Genomic DNA, 18,167 nt, shown 5'->3' on the forward strand with positions numbered 1-18,167 from the left:
CCCCGATTTCTACAACAATCTTTATTCATAAAGAATTCTTACAGCCACATGTACAATACCGATTAAGTGAGATATTTACGGTAGCTCTTGAATGAAGTAAAAATTCTTTACGCTTTGATCAAGTGCATACCTTACAAAAATCATCATACGTACGAAGATCATTGACGATGATTTTCATTGTATATAATCATATATATACAATATGCAAGACTCGATAAAACTATTTTACGTTTCGCTTGTAGTTATATTAATTAGTCTAGGTCGACAGTACAATAAGTCAGGCGGAATGCAAATTGCGCTCGATGCAGGAAGGAATATGCGTTAGCTCATTGCGGACGATGTCGTTTATCAGTTAAATATGTAGATATATTTTTAAGTGTCATCTACATACTTTAATGCGCAAGTTTAACACGCCATGTCCATTAAGGCAAGACATTATGGATAAATTGACAAAATGATATTAAGTTATTCTTTGAATTAAAAAAAAAAATATATATGTAAAGGTGCACAATTTGTTATAAAAGTCGATAGTTGATGAAATCGCAAGGATTGCCGTAGTGTAGTCACGAGTTATCTAAATAAAACGCGCGTTGATAGAAAAAAAAAGATAATGAAATTGTACATTTAATTTGACATATTTAAAAATTTCAGTACATACAATTGTTGTCTTTGATCAATACGAGACGAGTATTGTTTTCCCTGAATACTTCGTAGAAGGAATGCATGTCGAAGTGTGAAACGCGTTAGGCTTGCAAAATGAATTGTCACTTTCATTCTAAAAATGAGACACGTGTAGTTTTTTGTATCGGCTATCTCTACGTAAATTGCCTTCTAACGCTAGGGGCATATTCACATAGTCACACTGATCTTTTTTTTTCTTTTTTTTCTACGGATTACATGTTACTCTAATATCTACGGTGTACCACACACTCTTTAAGTAAAAGTTGTAAGTAAAAATGCTTATAATTACAGTAAATGCAGACGAATCACGACGTCGAACATTTTCTAGCTTCGTAGAAAACAACTCTCAGCATTGCACGATGGATGTCGTCCCGATTGCGGACGTGAAGAATCGTAATGCATAATCTCTGCGCGAATCGAGTCGCGCAATGTATAATAGAATAATAATAATACTTCACGTTATTTTTATAAGCGATCTCTCACTTCTTAACAACCAGCTCGACGTTCTATGATCGTGATTGAACTGCGTAGTATTAAATAGATCATTAACGAGTACGAAATAGGTCGTTCTTTATTCCGTATGTCTTATTATAGTAATTTTATAACGCAAGACGGCTGTGAGGAAAAGAAGAATAACTTAAAGAAAAACATTCTGAGCTTGCCCGACAGAATGTAATAAATAAGCGGAATAACGGCGAGATACTCTATACCGCGTTCGGCGAAACACAGCCGAAAGTGAAGTGGTAAGAGCTACGAAAACCTATTTGCTTCGAGTGATTCAACTAAGTTCCAGCGTGTGCAAGTGTGACAGTAGCAGAATGACATTCGCATCCGCTCGTCTTTTCTTCCCGCTTTCTCTTCTTCTCAATCAATTTAATTTCGTTCAATTGCTGCATTGTTATTACGTAATTCATAATTAGCATTATGTTTCAACGTTAAAATCGACATCGTTAATCTAGCGATTAGAAATCATACGCTTATGGGGTTCTTTCACTTGTTGTTTCCATTAAATGCAATTTAACGTGTCACGACGCGTATGTGAGTTCTGGTCGATACGACGAAATTACCTCGTTTTCCGTCCTTCTTTCTCATTTCGCAAATATCTTTTTTTTTCTGTTTTGTATACGCATACACGATACGTAATTATATTATTTATAGATTTAATTGTGCGTGGAGATACCTCGACAGGCACAGAGGTAATCCAACGGTCGGTGTTCAGCGCGGCTCGCAGCGGAATTTTCTTCCTTTCTCACTACTCCGTCACCAGCAATCCTCACACACGTGCATACACTTTCGGCCATATCTGCGTACTCTCTACACGGACTCTATTGGATATTGCACGGAATTACGATTGCACGGGATCTACGATTGCGTAGACTGTAGACGCCGCTTGCCGCTGGACATACGCGATTATTGCACGACATGGCAAGACACTTGCTACGTTTAATGTTGATCGGAACTTCCTAATTGGGACGAAGGACGCGACTAAAGGTCGTTACGATGATTCGACAACGATCTCTGGTGATTTTACGCAGCGCGCGATTTGCTACGAATCCGACCTTCCCATAACTAATGATCGTCGTGCTTTTTCGTTGCTCTCGGAACTTATTTAGGCTCACGTTTCGTTTCGTCGCGCATGAATCGCGACCTCGACAAGATCGACGGGCGGCCAAACGATGACATGGAACACCTGTGATCACAACTCGGCGGTATTCCTGAAGCCGACGGACGCGCGCGCGCATCTTTCTTCGCTTTTGACTGTGCGGTCGATTCTCTGCTCTTAGATGCTTGATTAAAGATACTGCGCTTCCGTTGTTGGCCGCCGCCTTTAACGTGTCTAAAAATCTAGAGGTTGATCGGCTGAGCCCTCAAGGTCCTGAGCGGAGTCGGTACCACCGTCTTCATCGTCGTCGAGATCTACACTGTTGGTTTTGAGCCCACCGCTGCTGATTTTATTCACAATCGTGTCTGTAAAGCAGTTCGAAAGATAATTCAGGGATGTAGATATACTTGATGAAAAGAATATGTGATACTACTTACATCTTCAATTTCCAAATAATCTTATAGTTCTATTACTATTATTATTAGAATGAGATAGAGAGAGAGTTTCAAAAATAGTATTTAACAAACATGATAATATTGCTTATCAAAAATAGTTGTTGCTTAGCAAAGATAGAAACATAGATGAATAATGTTCAAGCTGCGATTGATTTTGACTAATTATAATTTAGAAATAACAAAATCTTACTCTTGATTTAAATTTTGGACAAGATTTATTTCAAGAGTTTTAAATTTAATATCGTGTTATCACTGTTAGGATTCGACCTTAAAAATTGCAGAAAGACGGATTCGATTTGGATTTTGATGAAAAAATTACTTAGTTATTAAATAGAAAAAAAAATTATATTTTTATTTTAACCTTCATTATTGAATATTGTTTCTATATGCGCAACAAAGTATTAAATCTACATGTGATTCCGAGAGTCAAAATTCTCTTATTAATTTTCTCGTTATATTTTTTTGACGCGCTAAAATTATTTACTATAGTTTTACTAATTCTAGCATTTTAAATAATTGTTATTCAATACCGCAGTCGGGCTTCGTGCCGCGCGTTCTGGTACCAGCAAACTCGACGCCGTGCGGATCGACGCACCAGCAGAGACCAAGGCCACGATGACACTGGGTGCTGCGGTAATATCCTCGCGAATCGCAGGCAGGTGCAGAATCCGGCGATGATCGTCTGCGTACAGCGGCACACGGACGTTCGGCCTTAGAGAAGCATCCACACCATTCAGGTCCGCTCACGAAAATATCGCTGAAAATATAACGCCAGAAATGTAGCGTTATACGTAACGTCTCTCCTTTCTCTTTGATTTTTAAGAGTTCTTTTTTGACAATAACGACTTTGTCGTAAACGCTTAATAAACTAAAAGTGCTTAAATTATTGCATTAAATATATTATATAATTATAATTTTTATAATATAATATGATTATGATTTTATAATACAATGTAATATAATTTTTAAGGATTTTATCTTAAAACAATAACGACTTTTTAATAAGTACTTAGATCATTGTCACATTAAATATATAATAAATTTAATGTAATAATATTAATAAAATACATTGACAAAGAGGTAGTCGTAGCGTAGACAATACGTGTAAAATTTTTGCAATGTGAGGAATTTTGAAAACAATATATAACAAATTAGCATTATTAAAATGCGCAGAATAATGTACAATATATAGATAATATATAATATTAAGCAATAATAATAAAATATAAAGAAATTAAATATATATAAGTAAATAATAAGGATTTTCATGGATTAAAAAGAATCGTATCTACTGCAGTAGAGTTAATAAACGCATGTGCTCAGACGCAGTAGTAATGTCACGCGGTTAGTCAGACCAAACTATATCTGGTAAGATGTATCTCTATATTAACATGCACTTCACTTATTATACTCTAAATCGTTATTTCCACATGTCTTGTCGTCTTTACGCGTGTACGATCATGAAACGTACGAACTCTCTTCACATGCAAAACAGGAATTCGCAGACGACTCTTACCTGTCGGTATCGCAACTATCCAGGAAGGGTTTCAAGCATGGTTCATTCTGGTCATGTTCCAGACCGTACAGCTCGGAGAGTGAGAGTCGGCCGTCGCTGTCGCTGTCCAAATGTCCGAACATCCACCTGACCTCGCTCTGACAACCGATTGGGAAGTGACCTGAAATCGTTCGATGCAATATAACATTCTTATATATATAAGAATAAAATTCACCCGGTATATATAAAATATGCTTAAAGACCTACTTTAGACGATCCATAATTTGCATTAAATTAGGACAGAATTTTATTTATAATTTTATGTGTTGTATTTTAATATACATACAGGTATTAGATATGTGTTTTATACATATTTATAATGTGTGTATGAATTCCGATTCTTCAAATGTTTTTCGTATTACGGCACATAAATAGAATTCCATTCTAAATTTTAACGCAAATTACAGATCCTAAAGAAGTTTTACAAAAAGATCAGTGAGCACGCACGCGGATAAGTTAACAAATTCATGCGAAAAACAAGAAAGTCTTGCATAAAATATAAATATACAATAATATGTATTTTTAGATTGTAACGTGCTCATGCGAATATTCTATTTTATTCAGATAGCGATTTATTTAAAATTTAAATTTCAAAAAACTCGAGTTAAAAACTGAGGTTAAACCGAAAATGCCAAAGTTTTATCGATCTCCGTGTTCGGTAACTTTATGGAACAGTTATTTAGTTTAGCGCGAGCAGAGAGATATTCACTTATCTACTTAATATTACCGTACATCTTTTTTTGTATAATGCAAAAAAAATAAATTATAATAAAATTATAACTCGTTCAGAATGTAAAAGATGATCGGTCCTCGAGAGTTATACAATCTGCGGACTATTCTCCCGTTTGTGGTCCAAGGATGGTTAGTCAAACCACCCCTCTCGATTCAGGCGGGATCGTCGGTTGCATAGCTGTGCGCATATATAGTACAATTTGTTTTGCCCCGAGCGACGTAATATCGTAAGATCAACATGGGTACCGGAAGGACAATATCGACAGATAGTACCGCCCAAAGTAATAGGGACGTTCCCGGGGCGGGAAACGATTCATTGTATCGGGACAATTTCGAACTGGGTACGAAACTGATTGTCTCCAAGTCGAATGGCGCGCGCACTGTTAGTACTTCGGGAACTACCACGAGTAACGTTCCGTACACGTCGCCGATGTCCGTCCACTTCTACAGGGACAATTAGTCTCCCTTGTACCCCTTGTAGAACCCCCTCCGTATCCCGCGGGAAACGTTTCAATGCGCTTGAAGCGCATTCCGCGGTTGTACGCGTCAGACGGCTGCTTAATGCGACTTTCGTAGGTCGATGAGGTGTGTACCGTGAAACGTAAAATGTTTAACAAACTCGTAGCCAAATTTTGCTTAACGAGGATCTCGAGAATCAACAACAGATGTCGATGAAATTTTAAATAAAAGGGAACGCCGACGTCGTTAAATCTACAGGATAAGGAGGGATTATTTAAGTCGGTTAAAGAAAAAAATTGGATATAAAATTTTCAAGACAAGAAGGAGCTTTTCAATTTTCAGGGTAGGGATCGAAGAGCTTTTTTAGTCATATGGAGTTTTTTGGTTTTTAGAGCTTTTTGTCTTAGAAATTTACTTTAACTGATTTAAATAATCTCTTCTTATTCTATCTCAAAATGCTGCAAAATGTCAATTGTATGTATTTTACAAACAGCCGCGTTGAAATTTGTATCATACGTTTTTCTACCTTTAGGCTTGGGATGCTGACGGCGATGCTTGGAGTCCGCCATCACGACGGAAAACCAGTCTAGGAGACGGTTGGCCATCGCGGGTTTGGACGACGACGGGCAATCTGTATTTCTGGATGGTGGCTGCACGTTGTACATTGCCTTCAACGGTGGCTGGGTCTTGTCCGTGACTTCGTTGCTCATCAGATGCTTGTCGTCGTATCTGTTCGCGTTAGCGAGTCCCTGTAACATGGAACATCGCAGATATATATACGCACATCTATATACCTATCACAATACCTATTGTATGTATTATAATACCATATTATTATATGATATAATCATATAATACAGTATATCATAAATAGTTTATGATATACTATATACTATAGCATTTATATTTTGCGGGTGTATGTGTGTGTTACCTGAACTTGTTGTATGTATGTACACGTAAATATAGTGTAAGAACGAGCATTTTTATGGGCGCCAATTGTTACGTAAAATGGATGGAAGAAGAAACGAACTCGATAAAATAGTCGATATTATATTTTACACAATTCACAATTGCACTTCGGTTACATCATGTTTCATTACGCTTTTTCATCTCATAAATTTTCCATCATAACGTAACGATAATTGCATTCGTTATCGTAATTCCGATAATTAACCAAAATACAAGCTTCGCTTTTTCGTGGTAAGCACAACTAACTGGATTATTATTTGCCTCAAATGGTTAGCATTTTTGATGTTTTATTGTTCAACAAATTAATTAAATTCTCGGATAAAATGTTTAAATAGAAATATCACGACATTTAAAGTAATTATAAATACTGTTACATTTTTGCAAATATGTTTATATGCCGAATTCAAATACTCGCATAAAACGTAAATAATTTTAAAAAATTTCTTGTTACCTTAAAAAATTAAATAAATTAGTAAATATTTTATCTATAAACTTTGTCTAATATCAAATAAAATTCACTTTTTAGCCATGCTAAAAAATTGCTACATAATTATTATCCTCTCATGAAATTAAAAATTTAATAACTTTTACACGACGGGCGTCTATAAACGAAAGCATGCTTGCGTTGAATCATTACTTCAGATTTATTTATGATACTTTATATATTTTCAACATTCTTCGAATGTTGATAATATTTTAACTAACGGTATATACAGTAACAGCATAAATTCATTTAATTGTTTATTAGAAATTTTTTAACAAAATAACTTTCTTCATTGCAAAGAACCGTGTCCTGATTTGGGCCATGTGGTCCAACGTCTCTACTTACTTTAATTGTAAATCAGAAGCAAAGAGGTCACTGAGATACTTAATATTGCTATCTGAGACTATAATAAATTAATAACTATCATAAAGCCTGAATTTCAGATCCCATGGTACCTAGCATATTAGGCAATGTGGAACCTTTGACATCCCATAATGCCCTTTTGCATGCGATTCAAGAAGCTAACGATGCTGCTATTATTGATACTTTCACTGTCCTCTGCACTGATATATAATTTAAGCCTGGACACGGATGGCCCAAAAACTATATAAAAATCGGGGTATGGTTCTTTAATTATACAATAAATGCGATGTTTGTAATAAATACCTAACTCTTTGTGCAGAATAAAAAAAATGTGTGTTAACTTTAAACAACTAATTTGATCAATCGGTTAAAATTAAAAAACTTTAGAAAATTTATTTTCACTCAACAAATTTAATCAGATAAAATTAAATTTATATCATTTAATTTAATCTTCTCTCTCTCTCTCTCTCTCTCTCTCTCTCTCTCTCAGTTTAAGATTTTATTTTCTGCTTTCTCAATTGAATATCTATATACGTGGTCTAAATGTATAGATAAATATCTGTTTATTATTGACATACAAACTAAAATTTCAGCCTATCTGCGAGTTGCAAACCTGATTCTCTCCTTGCAAACATAAGGGTTCAGTAATTTAGCGCCAACAAAGTTTATGTATTCATCTATTTCCATCATGTGCTACAACTATTCAAGCAATTAAAATTAGATTCTCCACGGAATGATACGAATTTCGAATCGGGCTCGCCGAATAAATTTTTAAAGAATTAGCGACTACGTGCGCCCGCGTTTGATTAGAGCTATTCGCGGAATTTCTAGCGACGCGCGGACTAGCGCGGGTAATAATTAATTACGTTAGCTGCAATCAGTTCGTTAATCAACGCTCTCTACTGTCATTCCCGTCCGACCGCGTCTCCTGACAGCGGGAACTGTTGAATGATCTCTCGATTGCCAATTCGTTTAATCATATCGCCGGTCCCTCACTCGCGCACGTGCATTAAACCTCAATGGCTAGGTTCGATTAATTACGGCCGGACTGACGTTGACGTGTGACGTATGGACGAATAATTTAGCCACGGTTATTTCGCGTAAATCGTTAATCGCGAAAATTTTCGACTCCGCTCAAGAAATATTATAGTGTCTCTCATTATATGAATAAGAAATTCTTTCGCAAAAGCTGTATATATTGTTATTTTCAATCTTACTTAATTTTGAGATTTTTCCTCAAACTGTGCAAATAATTCTGCTTCAACTGAGATGTTATCACACTGATCATCACACTGCACTGTACAGATTTTCTTAAAATTATCAATCATTTTTAGATTATAAACAATTCAACAACAGAAAATATTCGTGGAAATATCAAAAATTAAATAATAAGATAAAATAAAGCGCTGAATAATAAAATTATACTTTCTTCATTTTATTATGCATGAGTTAAGAGTTTTATTTCTCCGAAGTTTTAATTATACTAATTATATATCATTTATAACAATAAGCGTTAATAAATTGAAAAGGATAATAAACTTTCGTGAAATAAAATAAAATCAGGACTTTATGAGTCAGTTATTAAAATTAAGATCGACAGTTCTGGGACATTCCTTGCACGAGACGTTATCTTCTCAGAGCGAGAAGATATTTTGGAAAAGAATTAGCTATGCGTTGTAAAAAGGAGAGAGTTATACGGATAGTTGAGAATAGGAGTATTACGGTAGACGACGAAAGTATGCGGGATTTCAGTGAGGCGATGACGCGTTACACCAAGACAAGGCGATGTAATTTTATTGAGCCCGGTTTAATTACGCGCCGGATGCGACTCGAAGTTTCGCGTTAACTTGTCATAAAGGGCTGATATACGATGCCAACGCGTAATTAATAATTAGGTAGCAGCTTGCGGGAAGAGCGGCTTGCAGTTGAATTCCATTTTTAAACTGCAGTCCATCGCGGATGGAATATCTCTCGTTGCGCTTGTGGTTCGTATATTCTGCAGTTCGTGTCACAAAAGCACAGTACGACACTAATTCCTCTTCTAGGGAAGGTAATGTCAGGCACCTTCAAGATATCTAGGAATTTCATACGTGTTTGCGCGATTGCCGTCTCGGATTCGAACAAATTTAACCCGGCTTTTAAATCCCTATACGATATACGGAATGTCCCAAAGCTGGATCGTTATTGTTTTCATTTGCGTGTACTCTTTAATACAGAATCGACTTTTCTCTAACAGAAATTTCGTTGAACAATATTTTTTAAACATAATTTTTATAGTGCAATATTTATATATATGCAGATATTTATATAATTAGGTATATTAAAGAACACAAAAACATTTTACAATGCTGTAAAAAACAGCATTGTAAAATGTTTTTGTGTAGCAGCTTATTCTTAAACTATCCTTAAGAATAGCTAAGGCTTAAGACTTTTGTAACTTTTTAATAGTGTGAGCAAAAAATTACTTTTGCAAGCAAAAAAATAGCCAAAAAAATAGCTAATAATTTTGGTATTATTAAATTTTTGCTTTGACTTATGTATGTTTTTTTTAGCAAATAATTTTGGTATTATTAACTTTTTGCTTTTACTTATGTATATGTTTATTCCAGCTCTTCGTAATTTTTTAATAGCTAGGGCAAAAAAATTACTTTTAAAAGCAAAAAATAGCAAATAATTAGCAGATTAATTCTATATACAATTTTTTGTGTTCTGATAATTTGGCTTGGATAGTATATAATTGCATATATTTATATATACAATTTTATTAATAGATTTTTATTAAGTATAGTTTAAATTACATTCTGCTAAATAAAAAATAATGTTTTAATAAGCAGCAGAATTTATTTTATCGATAACAAATGATCAAAAAATCTGCAGTTTAAAGAAATAATTCTAATTCCGTGATATCCCACATATGTGCACTTTTAGTTTCTACTCTACTTTTTAATCAGATAAATGTTTTTGTAAATAAAGTATTTTTGCAAGCAATGTTAAGTCTAAAATATGAACAATAATTTACTAAACAAATAAAGTACAAGATTATTTTTTACAAATGTAAAAACTATATAGAATCCGCACAAACAGGTATATCGTAAATAAAGTATTTTTTAAATAAAAATATCAGAAAGATTTTAAATTACATAAAATCGACAAAAATATAAATAAAAAATTTTCAGAAATTTGATTTTGCTTTAACAAAAACTAGACACGTATATATAAATAAATATTTCCATATTGGAGAATGAGAAAATATTTCGAGCAAATAAACTAAATCCTAAACTAAGGAAAATATAAGAATGAGAGAAGAATATAAGAAACAGCTAATATAATCTTTCCGAGAGAATTTTAAGCGAAAAATTAACAGAGTTTTAATTGAAGATTTCGCCGTCTCTGCATTTAATGTTAAAATTTAGAAAAAAAGCGAAAAAGAATAGAAGAGAATTAAATTTTTGCCGAGGCAAAGTCGGTCATGAATTCACCAAAGAATTATATGTAGTTGAGAGAACGTATGCGACTTTCGACAGAGTCTATTATGTCTGAATATTCTCCTCTTGCTTTGTGTGTGAGTGTTAATTTCCTGAGACACGCCTTTCAAGAAGTGTAATATCTTACGGTAGCTTAAAACGATTTCTCAATTGTATTTCTCACGAGTAGCGTATGCACTCTGCGATTACTCTGTTCAATCAAGAGACGGTAGTGTCTCGCGCCAAGTAGGTACACGCGAAGCGAGACCGCACCGTGACTCTTTTATGTAAGAGTAACCGCGCGAAAAATGTGCGTTATTTGAAACATCTAGTTAAATACTTAGACATTTAATACAGCACTTTCCAAAATTTATTTTAAACGACCTATAACTAGGGTTGCCACCTAGACGATCGTTTTGACCCGGAGACAAAAAAAAGAAACAAGTTAATGCGTATCAAGTGTTTTATTATAAAAATTGTTATACGATAGTAAATGACGATAGTCATTAAACGCCGCTGATTGTTACATTCTCCTGGATCTATCAAGAATTTAAAAGGATACTCTAAGTCACAGATAATAATCATTAAGCGTTCACTGAGCTACTTTCTCCGCTGAATGCAGCCATTTAAAGGTACACATGGAATTCAGAATGCCATTTATTCCAATTTTATTTTCTTCTCAGTTTTATCTCCAACACCATTCACTCATAATCAGTGAATTGTCCAAATTCATCTTTACTTTTTATTTAAATTAGAGAAGATGTTTTACATTTTACACAATTCGGAGAAATAATGACCAAATCCGGATCAAACGCGGAGAGGTGGCAACCCTAGCTGCAATTCGTATTAGAATTCAAGGTAAGATCCTATTTACAATTTTATGTACCGTGCAATACAAAAAATATTTGAAAAAAATCAGAAAATACTCACATATGTAAAACATTATATTAAAATGCATGGTGATAATCGAAAAGTTGATAAATATATATATATATATATATATATAAATAACTGTTATTTTGCAATAAATGAACAGAATAAAATAAATTAAATTTTATTTCAAAGAAAAAATCCGTCATTTTTATTACACAATACAAACAAAATATAAATTTATAAACTTTTAAAAATAAATATTAGAAAAAAGCTGAAAATTTGGCTGATTGCACGATTCCACGATATATATTTTCGAAATAACAACCACTTGAATTTGCACAATAAACAGGACGCTTTCGAAAACTATTAAATATAAAGGAAAGTCCCCTATTATGAGATACCACATCTATTTTGCGTGATTGCCGAAAGTTTATGTGCAGAATTAAAAACTGTAGTAGGCGAGTGCACGCACGATCGAATAATAAATTTTCCACTAAATAGGTTTTACTCTAAGGGCAATAAGTTCATGATAAAACTATAACAGATAGAACCTATTAGTTTAGCAGAAACCTCGCTATCGCATATATTAGGAGCCTATCTCATAATAAAGGACTTTCCTCTACATTCTAACATTAATAACTGTAATAGGTTTTTCAAAGAATTCTAGATATATTCCTCTCATTTTTATAAATTCATATATGTATAAATCTTTTGCATTATGAGCTAATTAAAACAATTTTTTTTCTAAAATATAGTATTTAATTAATTTCAGTCTGTTTACTCATAAAATAACAGTATTTAATCCAGCAACTTCTTGATAGTTATCCTGTACACATAGGAATATGCGTGACATTAGATTATAAATAGGATTTCACCCTTTGATCTGACACAATTAGATCGTCTAAGATAGACTTAACAGAGGAAATATCTCGCATCTCCTGTCCTCGTTCTCATCTTTTGATCTCTTATCGGGAGAACGTGCGCATGAGTGCGAATGAGTTTTGGAATAATAATTGAGCTCAGACGTCACGTTCGGCACGGTGCGGTAAGATGTAAACTAAAATCTCGGCTAACTGACACTGCACTGAAATCGCGCGCGCGAGACAAGAGAGAGGGGAATTGACGCGCAGCGCTCGCAGGATCACGTTCAACCCTCGAAAGCGCATCGCCAGGATCAATATGCCGGGGGAGTGGATCTCGAAGCGGTTATCCTTGAGGACCGCGGCAATCCCAGTCTATGTATGTATCCCTTATTAGCTCGAGAGGGCCCGAAGTAAGGACCGATCCTAATCCTTCATCTCTTCTCGCCCCGTATAAAAGTAGAGAAATCTAAATGTCGGTCTCTTTACGACCTCGACGAGTATCCCTCGAGCGCACGGCTCGCGTCTCATTGGTCGGCTATAGCCCCCATGGCGGTGGCTCTCTCGCTCTCTCTCTCTTGCTCTCTCTTTCCTTCTCTCGCTCTCTCTCGTATTTTCGAGCAGCCCAGACGAAGCGTCTTTCCATCGATCGAGGAAGAGAGCGCGTCGCCAGACGAGGAGCCGTATAATAACGTTACCTTGCGCGAACGCGGCGCAAGACTCCCTCTCGCACAACGCCCGAGTAGTACGTCACGGCCGCGGCATCCACGATGACGTACTCGCGAGCTAGCCTAACAATAGGCCGATCCGCGATCGTATCTAATGACGGTCGCGATCTGATATGGCTCTAGACGAGTCTATAATAGTCGTAAGAGTATGCAGTAAGACGTAAGCAGTAAGCTATTGACCAACCACAGTCGATTAATTCTTGACTTGTATAAAAAATCCCATTATAGTCAATAGTTTACTGCATATAACTCTTACGGCTATTGTAGACGAGCTAATAAATATTTCAAAGTCCACGACGATAATTTCGTCGTTGAACGGGGTCGTAGACGCGATCGCGCGCACAAACGATTTGTCGTTAACATTAAAAAACGTTCAGATTTAGATTTCCTAATTAGTTTCATGAAAATTACATTCTCACATTCTCGCGTTACGTATCGTACTCTCTCGGCAATACCAAGAGTCGAGGTATGTTTCATTTATATAAAATACGCTGTCTATTAATTAAGCCGTATAATTCGAAACCCCTAATTCTCTAAAACTTTCCCGTGGGCATATTACAACGAAGAGAGCAGTAACAATTAAAGCACGTATAACGGTATGAATTAAAAAAGCTTTTAACTACCGAAGAATAAAGAAGATCGGACAATGCAGCAATGTTTTTAAAAAGGCCTGCGCAACATGTACGTTGATACACAAGCCCGATAAATATGCTCGTATATAATAAATCTCGTGGATAGTTATCCCGAATAATACACTATAATTATTTAATAATGTAATTAAAGATTTTAATTACATCGTTGCATGTTAAAATGTATATTACGTAAAAAAAAAAACAAAGCAATTTAAATGTAACAGAATTGTGGAAGCGCCACAAAACAACGAGGCAGTTTCTGAGCAAGACTTTATCGCGAGGAAACCGTACTTGGATTCAATATGCGAACGCAGAAGTTACGTCGTACGTGTTACACAATGCGAGCTAAGGAAAGGTCGACTGGCGCTATCGCTATCTTCGAACCTCGCGCATACGTCGATAGCGTGCTCGTCTAAGCTAATTTATCGTGGCGTAACGAAGCTTTAATCCGATATTCTCGGCTGAGCAAATATTACAAAGCGCGAGAGATGTAACTGATACAACCCAGAATATCACGTGAACTTGCAAAGTTAATTCCCGTCAGGTCAGAGAGCGTCATAATACTACGGTTCGTTTTGTCTTTCGAACTCACATCTTATCCGTCACTGGAACGCGAGATCCGACCGTGATGATGGTGTCAATATACGTTTCACCGATCGATTCGATCGACCTAAAGAGATTTTAAATTCGATATCCACGAATAAATGCGCGACGTAATTAACGTCGAAAAATTGAGAAAAATACGAGAACAGATAATATCGAAAAAAGTCTATTATAGATTATCTCACGTGAACATGTTACGTGTCATTTTAACGAGATGCTGCAAGATATGAAATTATAAAAACCTTGTTTTAAAAATACCTCTTCTGCTTATATTGGATTGAAAAATTGCACACATTTTAATAAAAAGAAATATATAATGTATCATACGAAATATTAAAACGCAGAATAGATATTTATATAGTTATAAAAGTACATTAATAAAATAGCGACATTATAAGAATAATAAAGTTGAATAAAAAATTCTTAAAATTTTCATATTTTAAAAATAATATTTAGCTTCCGTTTATTTTCCGCCGCTCTCAATGCTAAAAATAAAATTGCTATAAAACACACAGAACTGTAAAAAATATATTGTTCTGTCAACATCTCTCTTTGTAGCCTATATAAAACCAGTCAAAAAATATTTATAGCTTGTGGAATGAGAAAACCACAAACGACTATACATCAAGATTCACATATTTTAAATATTAATAAAATATAAATGCATATTTTAATTTAAAAAAATATGTACATGATATATGCAAGGAAGATTAAAATACAGAATGCAAAAAGATATTGATGAGACAGTAACATCATATCAATAATAAAGTTGATAAAAATTCTCTCACAGTTTCACATACTTCAAAGATGACTTCAAAGACGCTATTTAATTCCTTTAATATTTTCTGCTGCTCTTTCATAACTATCGCAACGGCGATGTGTATAACCTTTGCAAAAGGTTTTCCATCATGCTATAAATCGATTTACGGGTCATATCGCTAACTAAACTTTTATACACACGAAAAAGAACGGTATTGCTGAGGTATATAATAATTAAACCATATACAGATATCTGAAAATAATTATATTGGACCATCTAAATAATTATATTGGACGCTCAAACTAGTTGCTAAAATGTTAAAATTTTTGCGGCATTATCATGCTTGAGCATTCTATAATTATTTTGATAGTCCAACATATAGTTGTTTTCAGATCTGTGTGGCCTAATTTTTATATATGTATTTCAACAAAACCGTTCTTTCAGTGTAAGCCCGACTCGACGGTGAATCCATTAACCCTTGACTGGATCGTCGTCCTCAAATTGTCACAGCTGCAAATTGGTAATGGCTTCCCATCTTACACGCAAACGTAAACGCCCGTGGAGCGGCTAATCCGGATTATAAGCGCAATAATTAACGCATTCGATAATACCTCCAGCTTCATTTCGTAATCTCACGAAATTCCCAGGTGGAGCTTGGCTGCGCGATCAATTAGTTGGTTTGCGTAAAACTTCGATTTCGAAACGAAGGGAATTAACGCAATATATAGCGCGCTCTCCTATATACGTATAATTTCTTCTAATACGGTCGAACTGGATGAATTAAATAGCTACTCGTCCAAATGTGTGTGCACGCATCGATATAGAAGTAACGCGTAATATATCGAATTACGTTTTATACAACCTTATAATTTGCGAAATTAATTCGTAAATTATAATAAACTTAATAAGTACACGATAAAGTACTGCATTGATATCCCATTAAATTTAATAAATAATACCGATAATAATGATCTACAATAATTTATCTATAATGAATATAATCCGCAATGTATTCGTTTTAAACGCGATTATTTGGAAAATTGACAATAACATATTGAAGTGTTATTCTATTAAAACGGCACCTTGTTATAAAGATAATGACATCGCACTCTGTTATATTTCCAGATAATCGTGGGAGCGAGGCTAATGCAAGGCGTTTGTTACAAGTTTTGTTAATAGAAAGGCGGTTGTAGTAGATATGGGAATCAATAATGTTGGCAGAATTTAGGCAAAAGCGTTAATAAGATTTGCTAACAAAATATACGGCAAAAATTAATAGATATATCTTTTTTAATTAACAGTAGATTGATGGAAAAAATTGAACAGATTTTATGACTATTCGAATGGTACGGCAAATTATTGCTAACGATTATTATAGCTAAAAAATGTTAATACGTTAACAATTATATGTTAATATTTCGCCAAAGGTTTGTTGGCGATCGCATCGAGATTTCGAAGAAATACAAGGCGCGGTCACGCTGCCGTGATAACATAGCGATAAACGCGCGTTATCGTCGGACATCAAAGTTTTGATTAGCACGCACTGCAAATCAGGATAATGCCACAACGAAGCTCTGCACGTTTTATCGAAAGGAAGATCGCAAAAGAGGTACGCGCACGTTCTAAAGCGGAATAATATTTTTACGGGCACGGCCAGGAGAAGTCCTGTCCAAATATTTAGACTCGCTTCGCGGCCAGATAATTCGGAGGAGTCTTTTGTCGAGCGAGACGATGGTGAACTCGGGAGGATTTTTCTACCTCACGCCTCCGTCTCTTAGAACAAAGGATATTTTATTTGGCGCGCCGGGGCTCTAACTTTTACCGCCGACGAAACTTCCGAAATGGAAGATGACGCCGGACGTGAATGCATTCTTCGCGGTGCGCTGTGACGTTTTTATGCAAGACGCGTGATAGTGTATGAACGTTGTAGAGGCACTTATGACGTAATACATGCAAATATATCGAATTGTTGCGCAACGCTCGACGTAATCGCGATTAATTGAGAGAGACCTAACAAGGAAGTTAATTCGAGGGCGAGTTAATTCGCGATTTCCATTAGCCGCCGGCTATTGAAGCGGAGCAGATTTACGGTCCCTCCTTGCGGCGTCCTCTATTTTTCTTCCATTAGACGCTACCCACCGTTGAATGTTTTCACTACTATTTGCGCCGGCGGATGTTCCCGCGGCTTTTATCAGCGTATATTTTTCAAAATCGTATGTGGCTAGCGTCATCTCGGATATATGTATATATAGAGATAGATGCGAATCATATACGATTTTGTGAATATATATATAGAGAGAAAAGAGAAAAAATAATCTACTCTGAAAAAATATCCTGTGTCATTAATATCAGGAACGAACGAATCTCCCGGGGAGCCGGAAGGCGAATTCATTTGGAGGGCCCGTGGCAAAAGTTGTGCGGCTCGATCGGGTACGCGAACGAAATTAGATTTGAAACTGTATTACTCGTCGATGGGCGAATTCCGGTGAAGTTTCCATCTCTCAATATATAATAGCGCTCCGCGCGCGGCATCTGCGCGAGCGAAAAATTCCGGAAAATCACATGACTCCTCCTGGCAAATGCGAGCGACAAAGGGAGCAATTTGCGAAAGGTCACGCATAAATAAATCTTTTCGAAGCCACCGTCGATTGTGGATAATTCGCAAAGGGGGAGAAGAATTTATTCGGAAACGGGTTCGGGGGCGGGAGGAAAACGCTCAACGCTCCCATGGTCCATGTTTATTTGCAAACGAGAGTTTAAAATTGTGTTTTCTGTGGCGGAGTAAATGGGCGAGGTTAACGGCTACCCGAAATTTAATTCACGGGATCGCCGTATCACCGGACGGGATACGCGTTCGATTTCGTATATCGTCGCGCATTTGCATCGGCGTGTAGCGATAATTGGGCAGGGGCGCGCGGGGCACGAGCGCGGGTTCAAATAAATTAA

General features: G+C 35.7%; 1 protein-coding gene across 1 annotated transcript in view; it reads right to left on the bottom strand.

Annotated features, from left to right (window-relative positions):
* Nucleotides 1-6: 6 nt before the first annotated feature.
* Cow (Proteoglycan Cow) overlaps nt 7-18,167 on the bottom strand; it is a 110,233-nt gene continuing 92,072 nt past the window's right edge. Inside the window, exons 7-10 of the mRNA XM_071773534.1 lie at nt 6,012-6,234; nt 4,256-4,415; nt 3,270-3,496; nt 7-2,649 (exon numbers count right to left, since the gene is read on the bottom strand). Of these exons, the coding sequence (XP_071629635.1) occupies nt 2,519-2,649; nt 3,270-3,496; nt 4,256-4,415; nt 6,012-6,234 (741 nt within the window). The 3' untranslated portion in view covers nt 7-2,518. The remainder of the gene's footprint in view (nt 2,650-3,269; nt 3,497-4,255; nt 4,416-6,011; nt 6,235-18,167) is intronic.

The sequence above is a fragment of the Temnothorax longispinosus genome, chromosome 3 (assembly GCF_030848805.1).
Source record: "Temnothorax longispinosus isolate EJ_2023e chromosome 3, Tlon_JGU_v1, whole genome shotgun sequence".
In the NCBI taxonomy this organism is placed as follows: Eukaryota; Metazoa; Arthropoda; class Insecta; order Hymenoptera; family Formicidae; genus Temnothorax; species Temnothorax longispinosus.